Below are 18,540 nucleotides of genomic sequence, written 5' to 3' on the forward strand. Positions count from 1 at the left end.
TCAGTCAGTATTTAGTTGTCTGCCTTCATGTGATGTAATTGAATGGGACTCTTTTCCATTTCAGTTTCTTTTCTGTTCCTACCTGTACTTCATCAAGTTCTATTCTCTCCTCTTTACTAGGATCTAGAGTATTCCCTTTAATAAATCCTCCCCTACGGGATGCCTCTGTCTGAACCGTGTGTTCCTCCGAACCTGTCAGCTTTCCCCCAGCCCTTAGTTTACAACCTTTTTAGTTTTATATGCCAGCAATCTGGGTGTTTTGGTTTAGATGGAGCCCATCCTGCCTGTATAGGCACCTCCTTTCCCAAAAGGCTCCCCAGTTCCTAATAAATCTAAATCCCTCCTCCAAACACCGTCATCACATCCACGCGTTGAGACCCTGCAGTTCTGCCTGTCCAACTGGCCCAGTGTGCAGCATTTGAAGCATTTCAGAGAATGCCACCACGGAGGTCCTGGACTTTAATCTCTAACCCAGCAGCCTAAATTTGCCCTCCAGAACCTCTCGCCTACCTTTCCCTGTGTCATTAGTACCTACCTATACCACGACCACCAGCTTCTCCCCAGCACTGCACATAAGCCAGTCTAGATGTCTCAAGAGATCCATAAACTTCACACCCTGCTGGCAATTCACCATGCAATTCTCCCAATCATTGCAAACCCAGTTGTCTATATTTCTAATTGAATTCCCAATTACTATTACCTGTCTCTTCCCAATAACTGGGCTCCTGTCTCTCAGAGGTGTCCTCAGTGTGAGAGGATAGCATGACATTTGGAAGGAGGTTCCCAACTATGAGATCATTTCCCTCCACTCCGCTTTGATGTTCTCCTTCCCTGAGACTTTGATCCTCCTCAACATCACAGAGTTTGTCGGACTCAGGGGTGGGACTGCCCTACTGTGTCTCCGAAAGTATCATTTATGTAACTTTCTGTCTCCCTTCGCTCCTCCAGTTCAGCCACTCTGGTCTCCAGAGCCCGTACTTGGTCTCTGTGGGCCATGAGTTCCTTGCACTGAATACACTCACTTGCCGTCCACCCACAAGGCAGGGTGCATTCAGTGCAATACACTGCATATCCCGCACTCTGCTGCTGGACTTCTGCAAGATTCAAAACAATGCAGGCAGGGTGGTTTTGTTTTTGTCTTGTAGTTGTGGGGTTATGGGGTTTTTTTGCGGGGGGGGGGGAGTAGGGGAAGTAGAGGTGGTTATTGGCTTAAATTTTGAGTATGTTTCTTAGGTGTACCTGTCTCTCTCTCTCTCCCTCACAAAACTCATCAGTTCGCTAGCTCCTCTGGTTGCTTAGGAGCTGGCTTTTTAAACCCCTGTTCTCCCTCAGTTAGCCCCGCCCCCTTGCCACAGGATCCTAGAGGGTTAAGGGATCAAAGGATGGCAGGCTAAGGCCTCGTTAGGAAGTTCTCAGCCTCGCCTAGCAGGCCGCTAGGCTCAGCTCACAGCCCCCCCTCAAAACAGACCACACTGTAACCTTCCATCAAGCAGGCACAGGGCAGGCAAACAAGCACTCAGGCTCACAGACAACAAACTCACCCAAAGGTCACCTGGAGAAGTCCCTCCCCAAACTCCCCTATTTGCTGCTCCTGTTGGCTAGCTAATGATAAAGGGCCTCCCATTTCCAACAGCGGTCCGCCTTTATAAATCCCTTGGCGTTACATTAGCACTCATGTTTTGGAGTGCCCTTTGTTGAGAATTTCTGGTATGAGATGGGTCAGTGGGCCAGTTTGATACTGGATGCTCAGTTAGAGCCATCCCCCTTAGGCTCCCTTCTTGGAGATATTCCAGATACCGGCAGGTTACCTGGTAACAAAGCAGCGTAGGTCCAACATGCAGCTTTGGTCACTAAAAGATTAATCCTGACAAAATGGAAAAGTCCATCCTTGCTAAATATTGATGCCTGGCTTGCAGTTAACAAACACCTGGCATTCTGCAGTAGGGGAATTTCTGAACAATTCAAATCAATTAGGGCTGACTTTTTAGAGGTCGAAGATTAATGTAGACCCTGAAGATAGATATGTTGCTTCCCCTCCGCTACCTTTAAGTTACCCCTCTTTACTTTGTGCATGATGATGAATGTGGTATTTTGGTATATTTGTTGTATTTGGGAAAAATAATAAACATGATAAATATAACACAGTATTGTTACTGGCCTAATAAAAGCAATACTCTAGTATTGTTACTATCCAATATATTACAGGAGTTGCTGCTGTGGTTTTTTGGGGGGTTTTGGACCAGCACTGTAGAATCCTGGAGCATTATTTTAAAATCTACCTCTGTAGACAGGCAAACCTCATCTTAATCAGCTGACTTTTGAATTCCTCATTTTGGCCCCGAAGAAGAGTTTAAGTTTTGGTATCTTGGGGTGAAGCCAAACCTCTCTCACTGTTTTGACAAGTTAATTAAGGACACAAGTTGAAATCTTTTCTTACAGTCTGAACTGGCTATAAATAGTGGTTTGGAGTGCTGTATAAATAGCGTTGAGAGAAAGGAATTAACATCTGAAAAGCTTGTGCAAGATCAGCGTATCTAAATGGCATTATCATACAGAAGTGGGGTCCATTGGGAACCAGATTCAAAAAAGAACTAGATAAATTCATGGAGGATAGGTCCATCAATGGCTATTTGCTACGATGGGCAGGGATGGTGTCCCTAGCCTCTGTTTGCCAGAAGCTGGGAATGGGTGACGGGGGATGGATCGCTTGATAATTCCCTGTTCTGTTCATTCCCTCTGGGGCACCTGGCATTGGCCACTGTCGGAAGACAGGATACTGGGCTAGATGGACCTTTGGTCTGACCCAGTATGGGCGTTCTTATGTTCTGATTCTGATATCCAGTCACACTGAGTAATAACTCACTCTGCAAGTAGAGCCCTTGGCATCCAGGGACCTGCTTGTGCGATAACATCCTATTCAGTGTGAGTCAAGGCATCAGAACCTGGCTCATGATACATCCAGGTGGGCAGAGCAAGGAATTTGAAATGTCTCCAGCCTGTAAGGTATGTGAAATAGCTGATCCATGTGATTAGACAGTTCCTCCTGAAACAACAAAAAACCTCAAACAGGCTGAACACATAGTTCCTGACTTGTCTGACAATGGATGGCGGGGGGAAAGCTTTGCGGAAAATAGCTGTGGGTGAGGGTATCTGCCAAAAACAATGATAGCAATAAAAAAGAACAAAAAAATGGAAATTCAGTGAGAATATGCACCGACCCAACTGCTTTGCTCTTTATTTTATAGCATGCTTTGGCTGGATTCTGGTGCATTTAAGAGCATTGATTGATTCAATAGCCAAGCTTTGTGATGCATGAGTATTGAGGTTGGACAGCAACAGAGTGAGCTGGGATATGTTGACTGGCACTTGTTATAGCGCTTGTAATAACTTGTCACCTCGAGTTCAAGAATAGGCAGGGAAGCTCTGTTATAGCCTCCTTTCATTGAGAGACCTCAAAGGAGCTCCCACGCCATGCGACTTGTCCAGCTGTGCGACATGGCTGGACAATTTTACCGGATCAGAATAGTGCAGTGATTTAGCACAAGTGTAAATATAAATGGCTAAGCCAAGTGCAAGACCTTGGGAATCAGGCACAAGATATTTAAAAATATCACAGCGTTGTGAGACCTTGTTATAATAACTCCACAAGTGGATAAACTGAGGCACCCAGGATTTGGAACTTGTCCATTGTCTTGCAAGGCCCACTGGTTTCTCAAGCATTTGGTTTAGGGGGATGGTTGAGTTGTGCATTGTGAAATGTTGACACAAGTGCCTGGAGTGGTAAATAAATAACCTCTTTTATACATTGTGAAAACAAAATAATATATACAAGACTATAGTGACAGAATCCGGAATAGATCTGGGCTTAGTCCTACTTCCAGTTCTTCCCTCTACCCCCTGGATACGCTCCTACATGGGCCACAGTCATGACTTCAGGCACCCTCGTGAGAAATTAAGCAGACTTGCTGTGAATGCATAAATATTAATAGAACTGGGGGAATAATTTGTAATGAATAATTTATTTTACAACTGTCACCTCTTTCTTGTTTTGTGGATTGGCTGCAAGCAGATTGATTTCCCTCCCCCGTTTATTTTTGTGTATAATTCTTGCTCTGTAGCTTGTGTGTGGTCAGTTCTTTGTGAATAATCAGTGTTGGGAATATGAGTTGTTTGGATTGGACATGCCGGCCAGATGCTATTGTTTTAGTTCCCCGATTGGATGGTCATAACTCAGAACAAGGTTTTTGGTGTGAATATTCGTGGCTAGGAAATCGGCATTCGCTTTCTGAGAAGGTTCTGCCATACTTGCCAAAAACTCTTTCCATTTCAGCAAACGTTTCTGCTAGAATATTCATGGACCGCAAACTCTGACAGCAAATTCATTAAGACATTTGAATGAATATTCATGGGAATGTTTGCAATATCTACCCAGCTCTGAATATTATGGAGCCAAGGAGAGGATTATTACCTCAAGCAAAAAAACAAGCCAACACCCTCTTGTGGTTACACAATGTAACTTCCGCTCCTTGGGAATGTGCCACATTGTTTGGGAGACAGAGGAAATATGTCTAAATGTACTTACTGTATGTCAGGTAATTGGCAAGAATTAACCAACATGAGATAGATAAGAAAGTATCTGTTCACCTCTTCCTAAAACAATATATATCCCTTGGATTAACCAATTATCTGAATTATTTTGGAGATGTTAGCCATACTGGGGGAAGGAGGGGGACCCATAGAGCTGGGTGAAATTTAAGTCCGTATTGTGATATCTTTACTTTCCAGAAAAGTACTTTATTTACTGGAACCTTATTCCATGAGTAGTTCCACTGAAGCCAAGGGGACTTCTCGTAGTGCAGGGTACTATTCAGTGTGTCACCATCTGCCCTACGTAATTCCTGCTCACTCATAGTGTTTAATCTTTTATTGCAGCATTCGTTCACACGTACGTGGCTCAGCTCTGCACGGATGTAGGCCCCCCGGCAAAGCCATTGATTTCAATTGGCTTGCCTGAGATGTAACGGAGAGCAGAATGCAGCCCCCAGCGCTTAGGAATCGCTGTGACATTTGGCACTGAACTGCTAAAATGTACAAAACGTCGGCATGATGCCATATGCTCAGCGTCGGAAAGAAAATTAAACCACATGCTCCCTGCTACTTGTTTGCTTTAAGTCAATCCTTGCAGGATGCTATTGAATTCTAATGTTTTATTCCACATCTCAATAATGCCGTAGCAGGGAGTAGGACAAAGTCATAATTTACTCTAAAAGTGGCTCAACAGCAGTCGGGTTGGATGCTTCTCTGGCATTTGTTATCAACACAGGTGCTCATCCAGGATCATAAAGAGAAAGCATAAGGCTTGGATTATGGCACATTCAAAATGTTAGTTTAGCAATCAAACAAAAAATCATGTCTGTTTTTTAACTCATTTCAGTCAGTGTTAAACCAGGAGCATAAAACTCTGTCTGCCTGAGTGCCCCATGTCATTAGCATTTATTAATCTAAGTTATTGTTAATGGGGAAGATCCACATCTGGTATAAACTTGGCAATTGACACCAGCTGAGGGTCTGACCCAATAAGTTTTGGGCCTTTGATTGCTCCCGCTTCCCCCCACCCCTTCTCTGTGGGTTTAAATGCCTCACTAAGAGCTGGTTACAATGGGCCCTTATGCATGAGCACAGGGGGAGGAACCATCTGCCCGTTGCATACAACATAAGCACATAGGAATCACCCAGCTGGGTCAGACCCAAGGTCCATCCAGTCCCAGACTCCTGTCTCTGGCAGTGACCAGCGCTGGCTGCTTCCAAGCAAAGTTCAAGAAACAGGCAGTAATGGAATAACCTGCCGCCCCCGCCCCCCCCCCCCCACCATGAAGGTCTCATCCTAATTCCTAAAATTGGAGCAGTCGCTTGACTCCTCTGAGTGTGGAGTCTATCAGTGCACCCCCCCAGAAGGGGAACATATCACTCCAGAGAGAACAGAGCAGGCGGAGAAGAGCCCAGCACCTTTGGTGCAAGCAGCCCACATTCCTGAAGCTCGGCACAGCATTTGCAGCCCCGTTGCCACCTGTAGGACCCGGGAGGGTCCGTCCCTCTGAGTTCCCACTGCCTTGCCCATAGCGATGTGGGGCCCGATCCTTGCTGCTGCGGGGAGTGCTTAGTATTACGCCCGAATGGTAGCAAGGGGTTGCTGGCACCAGCCCGTAGGCTGTGACTCTTTGCACCCTCGTCCAGTGTTGCCTTGTGACGGAAGATCTTTAAGCAGGATTGCTGGGAAAGGCTGTATCGTTGTTGCTTGTGCTTTTTATTGCTAGGTTTGCTATAGTTTGGTGTTTTTCTTAGAGCCTCAGCTTAACAGTGGTGGCCAGATCTGGTCCTCAGCGGTATGCGTTCATGGGCCGTGGTAGCACTTATCGGAGCACTGGGGTGAGGATAAAGGGCGCACAACGTGAAGCGTATTGGAGCTAGATTAGATCTGCCACAGATCAAAATACTTTATTTTTACCATGTAATCCGCTCATTGATTTGCAGGCTGACATTCCTCCAGGGAATATCACAAATCCACCTACTGCTCCCTTGTGTGAGATTCTGCCTTTGTATGTCTGGATTAGCTGTCAGATGTGTAAACGCACAGGTAGCTAGAAAGCTCCCCAGTGACTACCCAGCTTCCAGTTCTGGAGAAAGCCACTTATTCCAAGCAGGCTGTCGTTGGAACAGTGCGCTTTGCTGCTGATTGCACCCTCATTTGGACACATTACACCACATAGGAGGAGATCTGCCCTTTTTGAAGCATGGCAGTGTTCCTGTTAGATGTAGAGGCAGTTGTCAGGTCCTTAATGGATCAATAAATCGCAGAGCTTGGTAGGGTTATTACTATTTAATTCACATTTCTATTGCGGTAGTGTCTTGAGGTCTTACCCAGGAGGGGCTGCTATTGTGCAAGGCGGGTCCAAGCACATCACATGCCCGACATATGGTGCACCTGCCTTGTCTCTCCTTTCCAGTGGGTGCATTGTGCTCCCAGTTCCTTTCCCCCACCTGTCCCCTCTCCTCTCTCTCATTCAGAGCCTGCCCACCTCGCACTGTCCTCCGATCTGTTTCCTTCCATGAGCTGCTACTCCCCTACCATTCCCCCTGGCTGCTGCAATCTCTGTGCAGAGGGACCGAGGGGTGGAATGGTCCAGCAGTTTGCTTGATGGCCTGGAAGCCAGCCAGCCCTCATAGCCCAAGGGAGAGAAGCACAACCCAGCTGTAGCCAACCCTGACTCACAGGCAGAATGAGACTAACCATTAGTCAATGTCACTGCAAAGTCCTGCTCTGTGGAGAGCACAGTGGGAGGGGAGCAGATGGGCAGGGAGAAGAGGGAACAAGGGGTGGGAGGAGAGGGAAGAGGCAGCAGAGGAAGGTGGGAGAGGAGCATGGAAGCAACAGAAGGTATGTGGGGGGTGGGGGAGTAGGGAAATAGACCAGACTAAAGGGAGAGGGGTAAGAGACAACTGATCCAGGGGGCTCCCCTAGCTTGCAAGCAGCCTAGATGGTCTACACACACCCAGTCTGCTCCTCTCGGGTCGATCCCTGCATCAGCTCTCCTTGCTTTGCTCCTGGAAATATGGGACCCAGGCGGGAAGCCGAGCCAAGTACTGCTGTGTGGAACACAGAGAGCCCTGCTCCGGCTCTGGCCCTACATACCATCACCAGGGCCGGAGCTGGGCGGCTCTCTTCCACCAGCAGGGTGGTGGGATGGGGAATGGGGCAGACAGCCAGGCCGGTGTGGAAGGAGGAAGCAAAGCAGGAGACCTAATCCAGCCCTCCCCCTGGCCTTGCAGAATCCCTCTCCAGCGCTGAATGCATCTCTCCTTCCAGCCTGGTTCTGCAGCTTGGCAGCTCTTTGCCGGTGTCATCCCTGCTGCATGTTAGTGCCACGGACGCAGCCAAAATCCATTGCAGGAAGGCACAGAATTCCCAACCTGGGCTCTGCTAGAGGCAGACAAGCAGGGTCAGCAGCTGCAGTCTGTGCTAGCGGCTGACAGGTAGAGGATTCCCTCAGCCTGTCAAACCCCTTGGCGCTAAAAGATCCCAGCTCCCTCCCCTTCCCCGACACAGCTTGGCTGCATTCCTCCTCACGCATTCAGAAGAGTTAATTGGAGCCTGGTGCTATAAATCTGACATCCTTAAGTGCCAGGCAATCCCTCCGTCTCTCATGTGTGTGGGAGTTGTGGGAGTATTGAATTTTCAAATAAAATGATTAACAGGCAGCCTTAGGGCAGCAATCGAGAAAACATTCTTCCCCCTTCTTTGCCACCCTCAGCTCCAGAGGAAGCTTTTTGTTTAAATTTTAATGAAAAGGGCTTTTCTCTGTACTCCGGGGGCAGATAGCCCTTGCCCCGATCTGGTAACTGTTTTGGAATCTGTTTGTTGTTAGGAGTCTGGCAGGCAAACAGACCGTTGTTCTGAAGAGGTACAGGTGCTTAGTTCAGCTTTAAATCCAGCTCGCTGCAATTAGTGGCATTTCAAGTGTGTTTGACCTGGGACTTTAAACAGAAGCAAATGAGTCCACTTGATGGAAAAGTCTGTTCTAGGTGTCATAACACAACAACGTATCTCGGATTTCATGAAGCAGAGAATTAAAAGCTGTTGTGAACACCACAGACAGCAGTTTGGTTCAGCCGTACGCAGAAGTCTGTAAGCCTACTGTGTGAAGAAACAATTACTTCAACAGGCTGGTGAAGAAATATAGACATTGGGTTTATAATCTGCCCTGTTTGTGCTGCGGCAAAACTCATTTACTAGAGCTTTCAAAAAGGCCTGGTCCAAAAATGGTTCTCAGAATCTATCCTGCAGAGGTCCCGTGTGAATGAAAAAGTGATCTTTTCAGAATCTATCCTGCAGAGGTCCCGTGTGAATGAAAAAGTGATCTTTTCATGAATACCAAACGTACTCATTTAGGATCAGATTTATTAGCATGTAAATCACTGGAGTTGAAATTGATAAAATACATTTCAAGTGGTGTTCTAAATTATGCTTTCAACATTCAGCGTTGGATGAGTGACATTCATGTACTAGGGAGCAGATGTTTTGGGAAGTCGTTTTTGCCACAATCTTGTCATTGTACTTTTATCTACCATGCTGCTATTCATGATATGTGTTATTGTTACCGTGAATGGCTAGCCAGAATTTGAGATCTTGTCGGTATTTCCAGTTGGGTGGAGAAAGTGCACCACACTCTGTCCTTAATCTTGTTTGTGTACAAAGTCTTGTTTCCCTGAACACAGGAGGAATCAAAAAGAAGAGATTGTTTCTTTGCTTACAGCCCCAACTTTCTTTTAGCCAGCTTCTTCACGCTTCGCATCTTCTGACCCTTCTCAGGCTGTCTCCCTGCTTCCCTCATGTACACAGTTCAGATTTCTGGGTGGGCTCCGGCGCCCTCTTTCTCTCGGGTGGCAGCTGTCTCTTACAGCTCTTTTCAATGAGGGGTGGAGGACACACTCCACAGTTTAAATGAGGTTTAACCCAACCTACAGCAGTATGTTGCATACAATATGTCTGCCAATACGGAGTGATTGATTAATTAAGCAAAATTGCAGACCAAAGTCTGTCCTCCGAGACCAGGCCTGATTCTCTGCTCACAATGGTGTAAATCAGAGGTGACTCTGCTGGAGTCCGTAATCTGTGTGAGTGAGAAGAGAGCCAAACTCTGGGTGTACAGCTCTCTTGACATTAAGACGCAAGGGGTGTGGGTGAAAGAGAGAGAGAGAGAGAGCACAATTTGGTCCTGCTTCTGGAGAGCAAAGCCTTTATTTTATAAAGAATGAAAACGAAAGTCATGAAAACAGCAGAATGCAAATCGCATTTAGCATTGTCTAGACAGCGCAGAGTCATTGTGGTCGTTAAAAGGGAATCCAGATGTTGTCATTTTCTTTTGTTGAAGTCTTTTCTGGTTTAGCAGGAAGGAGGGGAAGAGAGCGAGAGAGAGAGAGACCTACCTACATCAATTATAACACGGCTCCAGGTCGGGTATGAAGATTAAACCCAGAACCTCTGGATCTTAAAAGCATGAGTGTCTGGAACTAAAGTTTGTTAGATGCGTGGCGGCAGCAGCAGACTCATAAATGTTTTACATGTTCCAGCCACTCAATGGGGACAAAAAGCTATACGGCCCGAACACATACACAGCCATAGAAATGCTGTGTGCTTCAAAGCGGAGTAGTGGAAATGCTCCATTAAGGCATCCAAACAACATTAACTCTTTCCTGTAGTGACACCATGAGTGGGGGACTCTAATCTTGGATTACAAACATTAAAATGCATTAATCATAATCCCCTGGGTATTGCATGGCATCCCTAGGGGGCAGAGTTTAGCTTATTTGGGTGTCCTAACTGCATTTTACTGTCACATGTCTGGATTTCTTTTAAGTTTAACCTTGGCTCTAAGTTTTCTGGGATGGTCATACTTGGTTTGGGAATATTTTCAACATCTATGTACCGTATTTCACCGTAAATTGCTGGTATGCACTCTCAGCCTTCACTCCAACTTATTAGGGTCTGATCCAAAGTCCTCTGAACTCAATGGAAAGATTCCCAATAATTCCAATGGTCTCTGATCATTAATATATCCCACAAGCACCAGTGTCCTCCAAACCTGTGCTCGTATCTGCTTGGGTCCCACTGCAGCTGCCTCAGTTTCAGCTTGCTCCCTTTTCTAGGCGTTCATCTTGGCCGGAATCACATTGTGCATGGAGTTGGCCCTGCCCACACCTTCTTGCAGCGGGCCAGGCCTGCTCTTTTCAAACAGGCCTGAGATCCCATGAAGCCCCTTCCTTGCTCTCGTGGGTCTTTCTGGAGGACTGGCTGTACCCTTTTGTCAACCAGGGCCCACGCAGCCGATGCTTGACTCCGCCTCAGGGAGTTACTCCGAGGCAATACGCTTCTTGCGCTTCTCTGCCTTGTTTCTTAAAGCCGCAGCGCACAGAGTAGGAGGACGGGCACAGTACTCCTTTAAAAGGACTAGTGAGGAGATCCTGGGTGGCCATTTAAAGGTCAAAGTTGTTTGCTACAATGTTAGCGCCACATGGTAACGACATGGTTATTTTTATTATCCATTCTTTGTGTGATTGCCCGGAGGGTCCAGCTAAGATTGGGGATGCAGTGAGCAGGGCGCTGAACGAACACATAGTCAGAGACACCTTTGCTCTGAGAAGCAGACAGTCCAAATCCACAGGAGAGGAATGATTATTCCCATTTTGCAGATGGGGACCTGCGGGAAATGGCCTGCCCAAAGTCAGTGACAGAGCCAAGAACTGAATGCAGCTCTCCTGAATCCTAGCCCTGTGCCTTAGTCACAAGAGCTTCCTTTCTCTCCCAACATGGAGCATGGTACTTCTATGCACCTTGGCTATACCTTAGCCCACCACAGTCTGCCAGGCAATTGGAGAACAGAGACAAATGCACTAACCTACATAGACACCGACTCCATGGGTGCTCCGGGGCTGGAGCACCCATGGGGAAAAATTAGTGGGTGCTCCTCACCCACTGGCAGCCAAGCTCCCCCCACCCCACCTCGCCTCCTTCTCCCCCCTCCCCAGCACACTGTGTCCCCACTCCTCACCCTCCCTCCCAGCGCTTCCTGCCACCCCACTGCCTAACAGCTGTTTGGCGGCACTTACGACTTTCTGGGAGGGGGGAGGAGCAGGGGCGCAGTGTGCTCGGGGGAGGAGATGGAGAAGAGGCGGGGCGGGGCCAGGGACGGCGGGGGGGGTCGAGCACCCACCGGGAAGACGGGAAGTCGGCGCCTATGCTAACCCATAGATTACAAGGAAGTGGTTCCTATTAGTATGAAAGTGGATGGTGGTAAAGTAGCAGGTAGAGGGCGTATATAATAGCTCCAGATGCTAGCGTGAAAGTCATCAGAGGTGTCTCACTCATATGCTTTGATTGTGACTCTATTAGCGTGGACAGTAGAAGCTGAGACAAAGCTGATCAAAATTTATAGCAGCACTTATTAAAGGGAGGGATGATTTAAATGTGAATAATAGCCAAGAAACACCAATTATTCTGCTTGACAACTATCTAAATTACTTCTGGGCAGTTAAGACCAGCAATGTCAAACTTGTGGCCTGTGGGCTCTGAGAAGTGTACTGTAAGGTCATGGTACTAATAAAGTTAATGAGAGGGGAAAAAAAAGTTTTCTGATGCTGTAAAATGCAAACATCTTTGGTATGGCGCCAGACCACCCCATTCCCAGTCATGCCTGTGACAGGCACGGACCAGTAAGTCCTACCAAGCTACATACTGCATTTCACCTCCTTCCCATTAAATGGCTTGGCCCTCGGATTTAGACTCATCTATAATTTAGAGTGCCCAGATGTCTTGCTTTGCCCATAATAGCTCCAGTTTTCAGGGGAGACATTTCAGGCGAGCAAATGTTAAGCTAAACGTGTGAAGTTCACCACCCTCCCTTTGTTTAATAGGATGCCACAAATGTTATTCCTGCAAATGGATTTGTGGGGGGCAGGGAAGGGGAGAAAGTTTTGAATTGTATTTCTGCCTATGTAGTGAGGTTAAAGCACAGGGCCTAACTGGGAGTCACTTGAAAGGTTATTTTATTGAATTCATATGTATGGAGATATTTCTGTTGTCCATTGTCCATGGAATGGAGGTAACCTTTCAAGTAGATGACTACTGCAGTATATGCAGTGTTTATATGCTTAGATTTCTTCCGTTTTGGGACAGATTACCAGTTCCAGCAGTAGTCCCCATTTTTAAGTCTTGGGAATGTCATGCAAATGGCTAATCTTTCAAAACGCAAGAAACTTGAAGAGCATTTCCAGTGTGTGCTTGGGTCTGTCTGTGCACATGTACGCTTGAAAACTTCCTTTGGTTTCCAAAGGTTTGGCCGAGAAAGGCAAATGGATGGTCCAGCGGATGGGTTACTGTTCGCACAGTCAGGAAGCCTGGGTGTTGGACCTGGCTCTGCCACCGATGTACTGTGTGACCTTGGGCAAGTCATTTGCCCTCCCATCCATCATCTGGCTTGCACCCTTGTTTGGACAGGGCCTGTTTCTTACTAATGTGTGACTAGCACACAGCACAGTGGAGCCCCAATAAAGCAGCTAGGTGCTACTATACTACAAGTAATGTCAATTTGGGGGTCATATTGAATGGGAAACAGCTACTGATGATGACAACTTGAGAACAATGACTATATTAACATTTCCACATGCACCGAGCCAATGGCATGAAATAAACTTTCAATGGACTCTTAACATTGGTACGGTACGTAGAATTGAGGGCAGTTTTGAAATTCTGTCCCGTGAGAAATTCTGACACTTAAACATTTGATTTTTGTCCTGATACAAGAGACGTAGCTCTCGTGGGAGCTTGAACCACAGAGAATCAGTGCCAGAACTGTAACTCCTGTAAAGCAATGGACCGCAATAAAAAAATGCAGTTTAATATTTTGTTGAATTGATTCAAAAGGAAACATTTTGGGTCATTTCTGATAATGAAATATTCTAATTTGGGTTGAAACAACCCCAAATAAAATATTTCACTTTGGTTTTCCCTGATGGGGAAATCAAGTTTTGGGGCAAAATCAGTATTCCAGATTAAAAATAATAATAATTTTGCCAAAACTACATTTTCCCATTAGAAAATCACTCCAATGGCCAATGCCTAACCAGCTCCACCTGTTAGTTAATGTGAAAAGAGCCTGGAATGCAATTGAGCCTCCCCGTTTCACAGTCACTTATATACGCATGTTTACAGATATGATTTTTTTTCTTGAAATGTAGATTTAAAATGCACTACGAGACAGATCAATAAATACACATTGGAAAGAGCTGCTTTCCTTTCAAACAGTGCTAAGTCTAGTTTAGAGCTCTGCTCTACACCTAGCCTGTGGTTCACGTGCTTTGATGTTCAAATATTATTGCAAATTCGCTCCCGGTAGTAGGAAAACAAATGCAAAAAAATGGAACTAGAGCACAGTTGATGATGTTACACTTGGCCATAGTTTTGGGCAATACCAAATACACGAGACAATCAGATTTCCAGAGCAGTTTGGTTTAGCTAATTTAACCTCGACAATCAGCTCGCCTGGTGATTGGGATAATGCAGCCAACGGTCCTCAAAGAGGCTAAACCTCACATCTCTGGCTTTTCAGAATTGATTTTATTGAGATCTGAAGCTCAGTATTACACTCACACATGCACAATGCTAGTGGGTATGTGGGAGAGAAGCATTGCATGTACATAACCAGCTGGGCCATGTTTTCTTTGTTGGGCCTTTAATGGGCATGAGAAAACAAAAATCCTGCTGACTTCAGAAGCAACTTGGGTTTGAAATTGCCTAATAAAGATTTTTTTTTTAAAGTCAAGATCAGCAGATTAAAGGAATCCCCTTTATAAAATAAAATCTATAAGCAAGCTTGTTTGGGAGACAAATCAATTATTGATGCTGTGAATTATTCATTGTTATCAGGGAACCAGCTCAGGATCCCAGGGACTGAATTTAAGGAGCTGGAGGGAGTTTTAGCAGCCACATGTGCCGCGGGTATAAATTGGCAGGGCTCCAGTCACTTCACTGGAGCGCTGCCAATTTACACCAGCTGAAGATTTTGTCCCAATGTTTTCCTGCGGCCTTGCAGCCGGGAAGGGGACACTGCATTACCAATCAGCTGCTCAGGGGAAGCCTTTGACCATGACAAAGTATCCAATAACAGGGGAGGGGCGTGAAGGAAGCTAAACGTTTGAAGCTTTGTTTTATGCTTGGAAACCAATTCAGCACTCTCCTGCCTTCTACGAAAATGTTATTGAACTGCCCAATGGGCAAAATCCTCGCCCCATTGACGTGAATGAGGGTTTTGCCATGGATTTCAAGGGGGCCAGGATTTCCTGCCTGGTGCTAATGGACTATGGTGATGTTGAACTGCCTGGTGATTTGAAGGGGTGGAGCGGGGTTGTACTTTGGGGTGACTTCATCAGACTCCCTGCTCGTAAACGATTCTCATGTGGTCTCACTCTCAAATCCACCATGCGTCCTGCCCCCCCACCCTCCTCCCATACACACCCAGCCCCAATTTTAATTTATTTATTTATTTTGTATGTGTGTTTCCAGGTCCAAACTGCTTTGCAGGAACCACCATAATTCCGGCTGGCATTGAAGTGAAAGTGGATGAGTGTAACATCTGTCACTGTCACAACGGGGACTGGTGGAAGCCTGCTCAGTGTTCAAAACGCGAATGCCACGGCAAGCAGACTCTGTAGAGGCAAAATCCAGACCAATGACAAGTCTATTAAAAAGCAAACGTAACGGCTTCTACACTGCACATGTTAAACCTCCTGCCAGCTGCAATAGGGTCACCAGCAAAACCTTTTAGGGTTAACAAAAGTGAATATTTTGCTAACAGGAAAGTTCTCACACACCGTATACAGAATATATATCCAGTAGCTAGATATCTAATCTGCTTTTGCTTGATGGGGACTCGATAGCTGAGGTTTTGGAAGGGAAAATACCTGCACAGGTTCCTCCACTCATAATGCCTCCACCCTGCCAATTAACTTGTAGCTTTTCCTACAATGTGAATTGCATTTTCGCTGTTGTGATTTTTTTTTTTTTTTAGCATCTTCCTAAACTTTTTCACAGCCAGGGTCTTCTGGGTAATAAGATTATGGGTAAAACAAGAATGAACACTTTTTAAATGTCTCATGATGCTAAAAATAGAGATGGGAGGTGGATGGCTGGATAGATGGAATAAATCAAACTGGACTGTAAACTACAGAAAGGTCAGGCTAGATACCTAGATAAAGAGGGATCGGCCATGCGCTAGGAACACTCTGTCTGTGTTACGCTTTCTCCACCGAGTGGGGACAATCAAGTTGAAGAAATCTACACAATAATCACGACCGATACGTTAAAGCTGTCAATCAAATCACTAAATGATGCCGGATAACAGCAGTAGGTGGACACAACTCCCTTGATACCGATGAAGATGATGGGAAAACACAAATCAAAATAATTTGGAAAATGACAAACACTAGATTTGCAGCCGAGGTTGAAACTGTGCTCCATTTGTCACCAGCATGGATCAAGCTCTTTGTTTTGGGCTGTTCGTAATCACTTTGGATACACATACATTCCTGGTGTACCTGTGCTGCCTTACACCAGCGATTAGTTCGGCCCTTTGTGGCTTCTGCTAGCATAAACTGTTGGCCCAATGTGCACAGACCCACTGTGAATATGCATTGATCAGCATTGACCCTAGCCCTCTGATTTGGTTTCAACATGCAGCTACGTCTGCATGTACCTTGTCACTGTGCCATCACCACTCTGCCTCAAACCCTAGTCTCACTGAAGTCAGTGGCGAATTTCACTTGACCTCAGTGAGACCAAGATTTGGCCACTGTTTCTGTTTCAAGTGCAGATCTGAACACATCTCTGACCAGCCCCCCAGTGAGATTTCTGCAGCTGTTTGCTGGAGATTTTTTGTTATGAATTAAAATATTGGATGTGATAAAAAAAACGTTAAAATCACAAAACTGCCCCAGAGCACCCGCAGAAAGAGTGACAATGGACAACTGGTTGTTCACAGAGCAAGCTAAACCTATGCCCTCACTAACATACATGGTATGAGCTGTTGCCTAGTGTGTTCTCCTGTCCTATGGACAGTGGACAAGATATGGTTTCCTGAGAACACTCTTAATGAGCCCCTCATTTTCTCACCATTCCCCAAGGCCTGTGCTCACACGGCCAAGGAACCCATCTGTAACATCCCCACTCCCAGGAGGTGAGCATGCTCCTTGCATCTCTGACACGCCTAGACCCTAGCAGCCCAAGAGCAAATGATCAAGTTTAAATGAGCTCATCCTGGGACTCTTCCCACTGACTCCAGTGGAAACTGGCCAAGGCTCAGACTGGTGTGATGTGCTACCAGTGACTAGGCCCGCAAAGGCATATTTCCCTGGATTTACAGCAGCACTTGTCATACAAGGCCAGATTATTAACCTCCTCTCCATGCTGAGTCATACCTTCCTCCTGGTGTAGCTCAATTGAAGCCAGTGGGCCCAATCACAAAGCAAGGTGCTACTCAGCATGAGACAGAGGATCTGAATGTCTCCCACAGACATTACACGTCTTCCCTCCTAAAAGCAGCTAGTTCCAGCAAGAGCCATTCCTAAAATGAACGTGGTGAGGGGTTGGCCCTCCAACGCCTTGAGTAAACTGGTTTCCTTGCAGTACAAATAGCTTTGCCATCGTGCAGACCACCAAGAGCCCTTTCTGCAGAGCACTGATCTGCACCCAGGTTGGAACTTTACTGTGGCAGCCATTCATAGATAATATGTGATCTTGAATCATTCATGAGCATCCCTGTGTGATTTAGTCATGACCACACAAAGTAGAGGCATTCCAGGCTTTCTGTGCACGGAGAGACATGGTTTCCTTTGCACTAAGGTAGCCTAGTGTCAGCTTTGAAATTCACATTCGTGGGAATAAAAAATAAATGATGTGGCTGGGGTGGAAACACAGAGAAAACCTTTAGTAGAGCCATGATGTATCCATTATTAAGGAGCTACCGTGTCCTTCTTAGGGGAATGGAATGAGAACATGTAACTGGGACACCAAGATGTAATAATTCTGCAGCAAAGGCTAAGCACACCAAGAGCTATATCAAGGACTTACTAGGGCAAAGGGTGCATACACTGAGAAGCCATCTTCAAAAAGCAGCTGCCTAGAGGAGGGCAGCTCCGTGGTCTTGGTTAGCAGCCAGAGAGAGTCTTTTCCTCACTGCAAGCGAGTTACTTTCCGGCTTTGTAGCCCTGACACCTGTTTGTTTATCTTCCTGAAGATGTAACCCAATACTGTGACAGACCTGCTCAAAACAGTAATGCCACTTTACAGTTCTATTGTAACCAGGTCACGGCTTTTGAACCATGGTTTGCTTTTTTATTTATGAATTTTTTGTTAAGACTTTGGGCCCCGAAACTGCTCTTGTTAGAGTCAATGGCAAAACTCTTAGGGACGGCTCCTCGGCGGCTTTAAATTGGCACAGTTCCTCCGAAATCGATGGAGCCATGTTGATGTAAACCAGCTGAGGCTCTGGCCCACTTCGGCATCAATGGTAGGAGGCTCAGATCCTTTGTTTGCAACCAGCCTGTTGCCACTGTATTCTTATTTCCTCCCCATTTGGGTTTTAGTGGGGCCAGATTCGCAGCTGCCAGAATTCAGCATAGCGCTGTTGACGTCAGCTACGATTTACACCCGCTGAGAATGTGGCCCATGTACACTGCTACTGTTAAATAAGGGACCATCATACTTGTAAGCGGCTAGCGGGCAATGACTAGCCAGTTTCAAAACGCTCTAAACAACAGTGTGCCTGGAAAAAAGAATGGGACAAAAACCCCAAACTTGACTGTAAAAATACGGGGTTCGAGCAACAATATTTGATGTGTAAAAATATATTATTAAAAATTATTTTGTTAAATATAAAGTGTGTTAACCTGCAAAAAAAAAATGTTTTTTGGTGTATTTTACTCTGCCACTCG

At 46.0% G+C, this 18,540-nt stretch overlaps 1 protein-coding gene across 5 annotated transcripts in view; it reads left to right on the forward strand.

The window, feature by feature from the left end:
* The window catches only part of VWC2L (von Willebrand factor C domain containing 2 like), a 124,366-nt gene that overhangs the window by 67,840 nt on the left and 37,986 nt on the right, over positions 1-18,540 (forward strand). For 3 of the 5 annotated variants that reach the window (XM_048868914.2, XM_048868915.2, XM_075118126.1), the window contains one exon: positions 15,116-18,485. The exons of the other annotated variants lie outside the window; for them this stretch is intronic. In XM_048868914.2, the coding sequence (XP_048724871.1) occupies positions 15,116-15,264 (149 nt within the window). In that variant the 3' untranslated portion in view covers positions 15,265-18,485. Of the gene's footprint in view, positions 1-15,115; positions 18,486-18,540 lie in introns of those variants that run through there. 5 annotated transcript variants of the gene reach the window in all.

This window comes from Caretta caretta, chromosome 11 (assembly GCF_965140235.1).
Source record: "Caretta caretta isolate rCarCar2 chromosome 11, rCarCar1.hap1, whole genome shotgun sequence".
Lineage (NCBI taxonomy): Eukaryota > Metazoa > Chordata > Testudines > Cheloniidae > Caretta > Caretta caretta.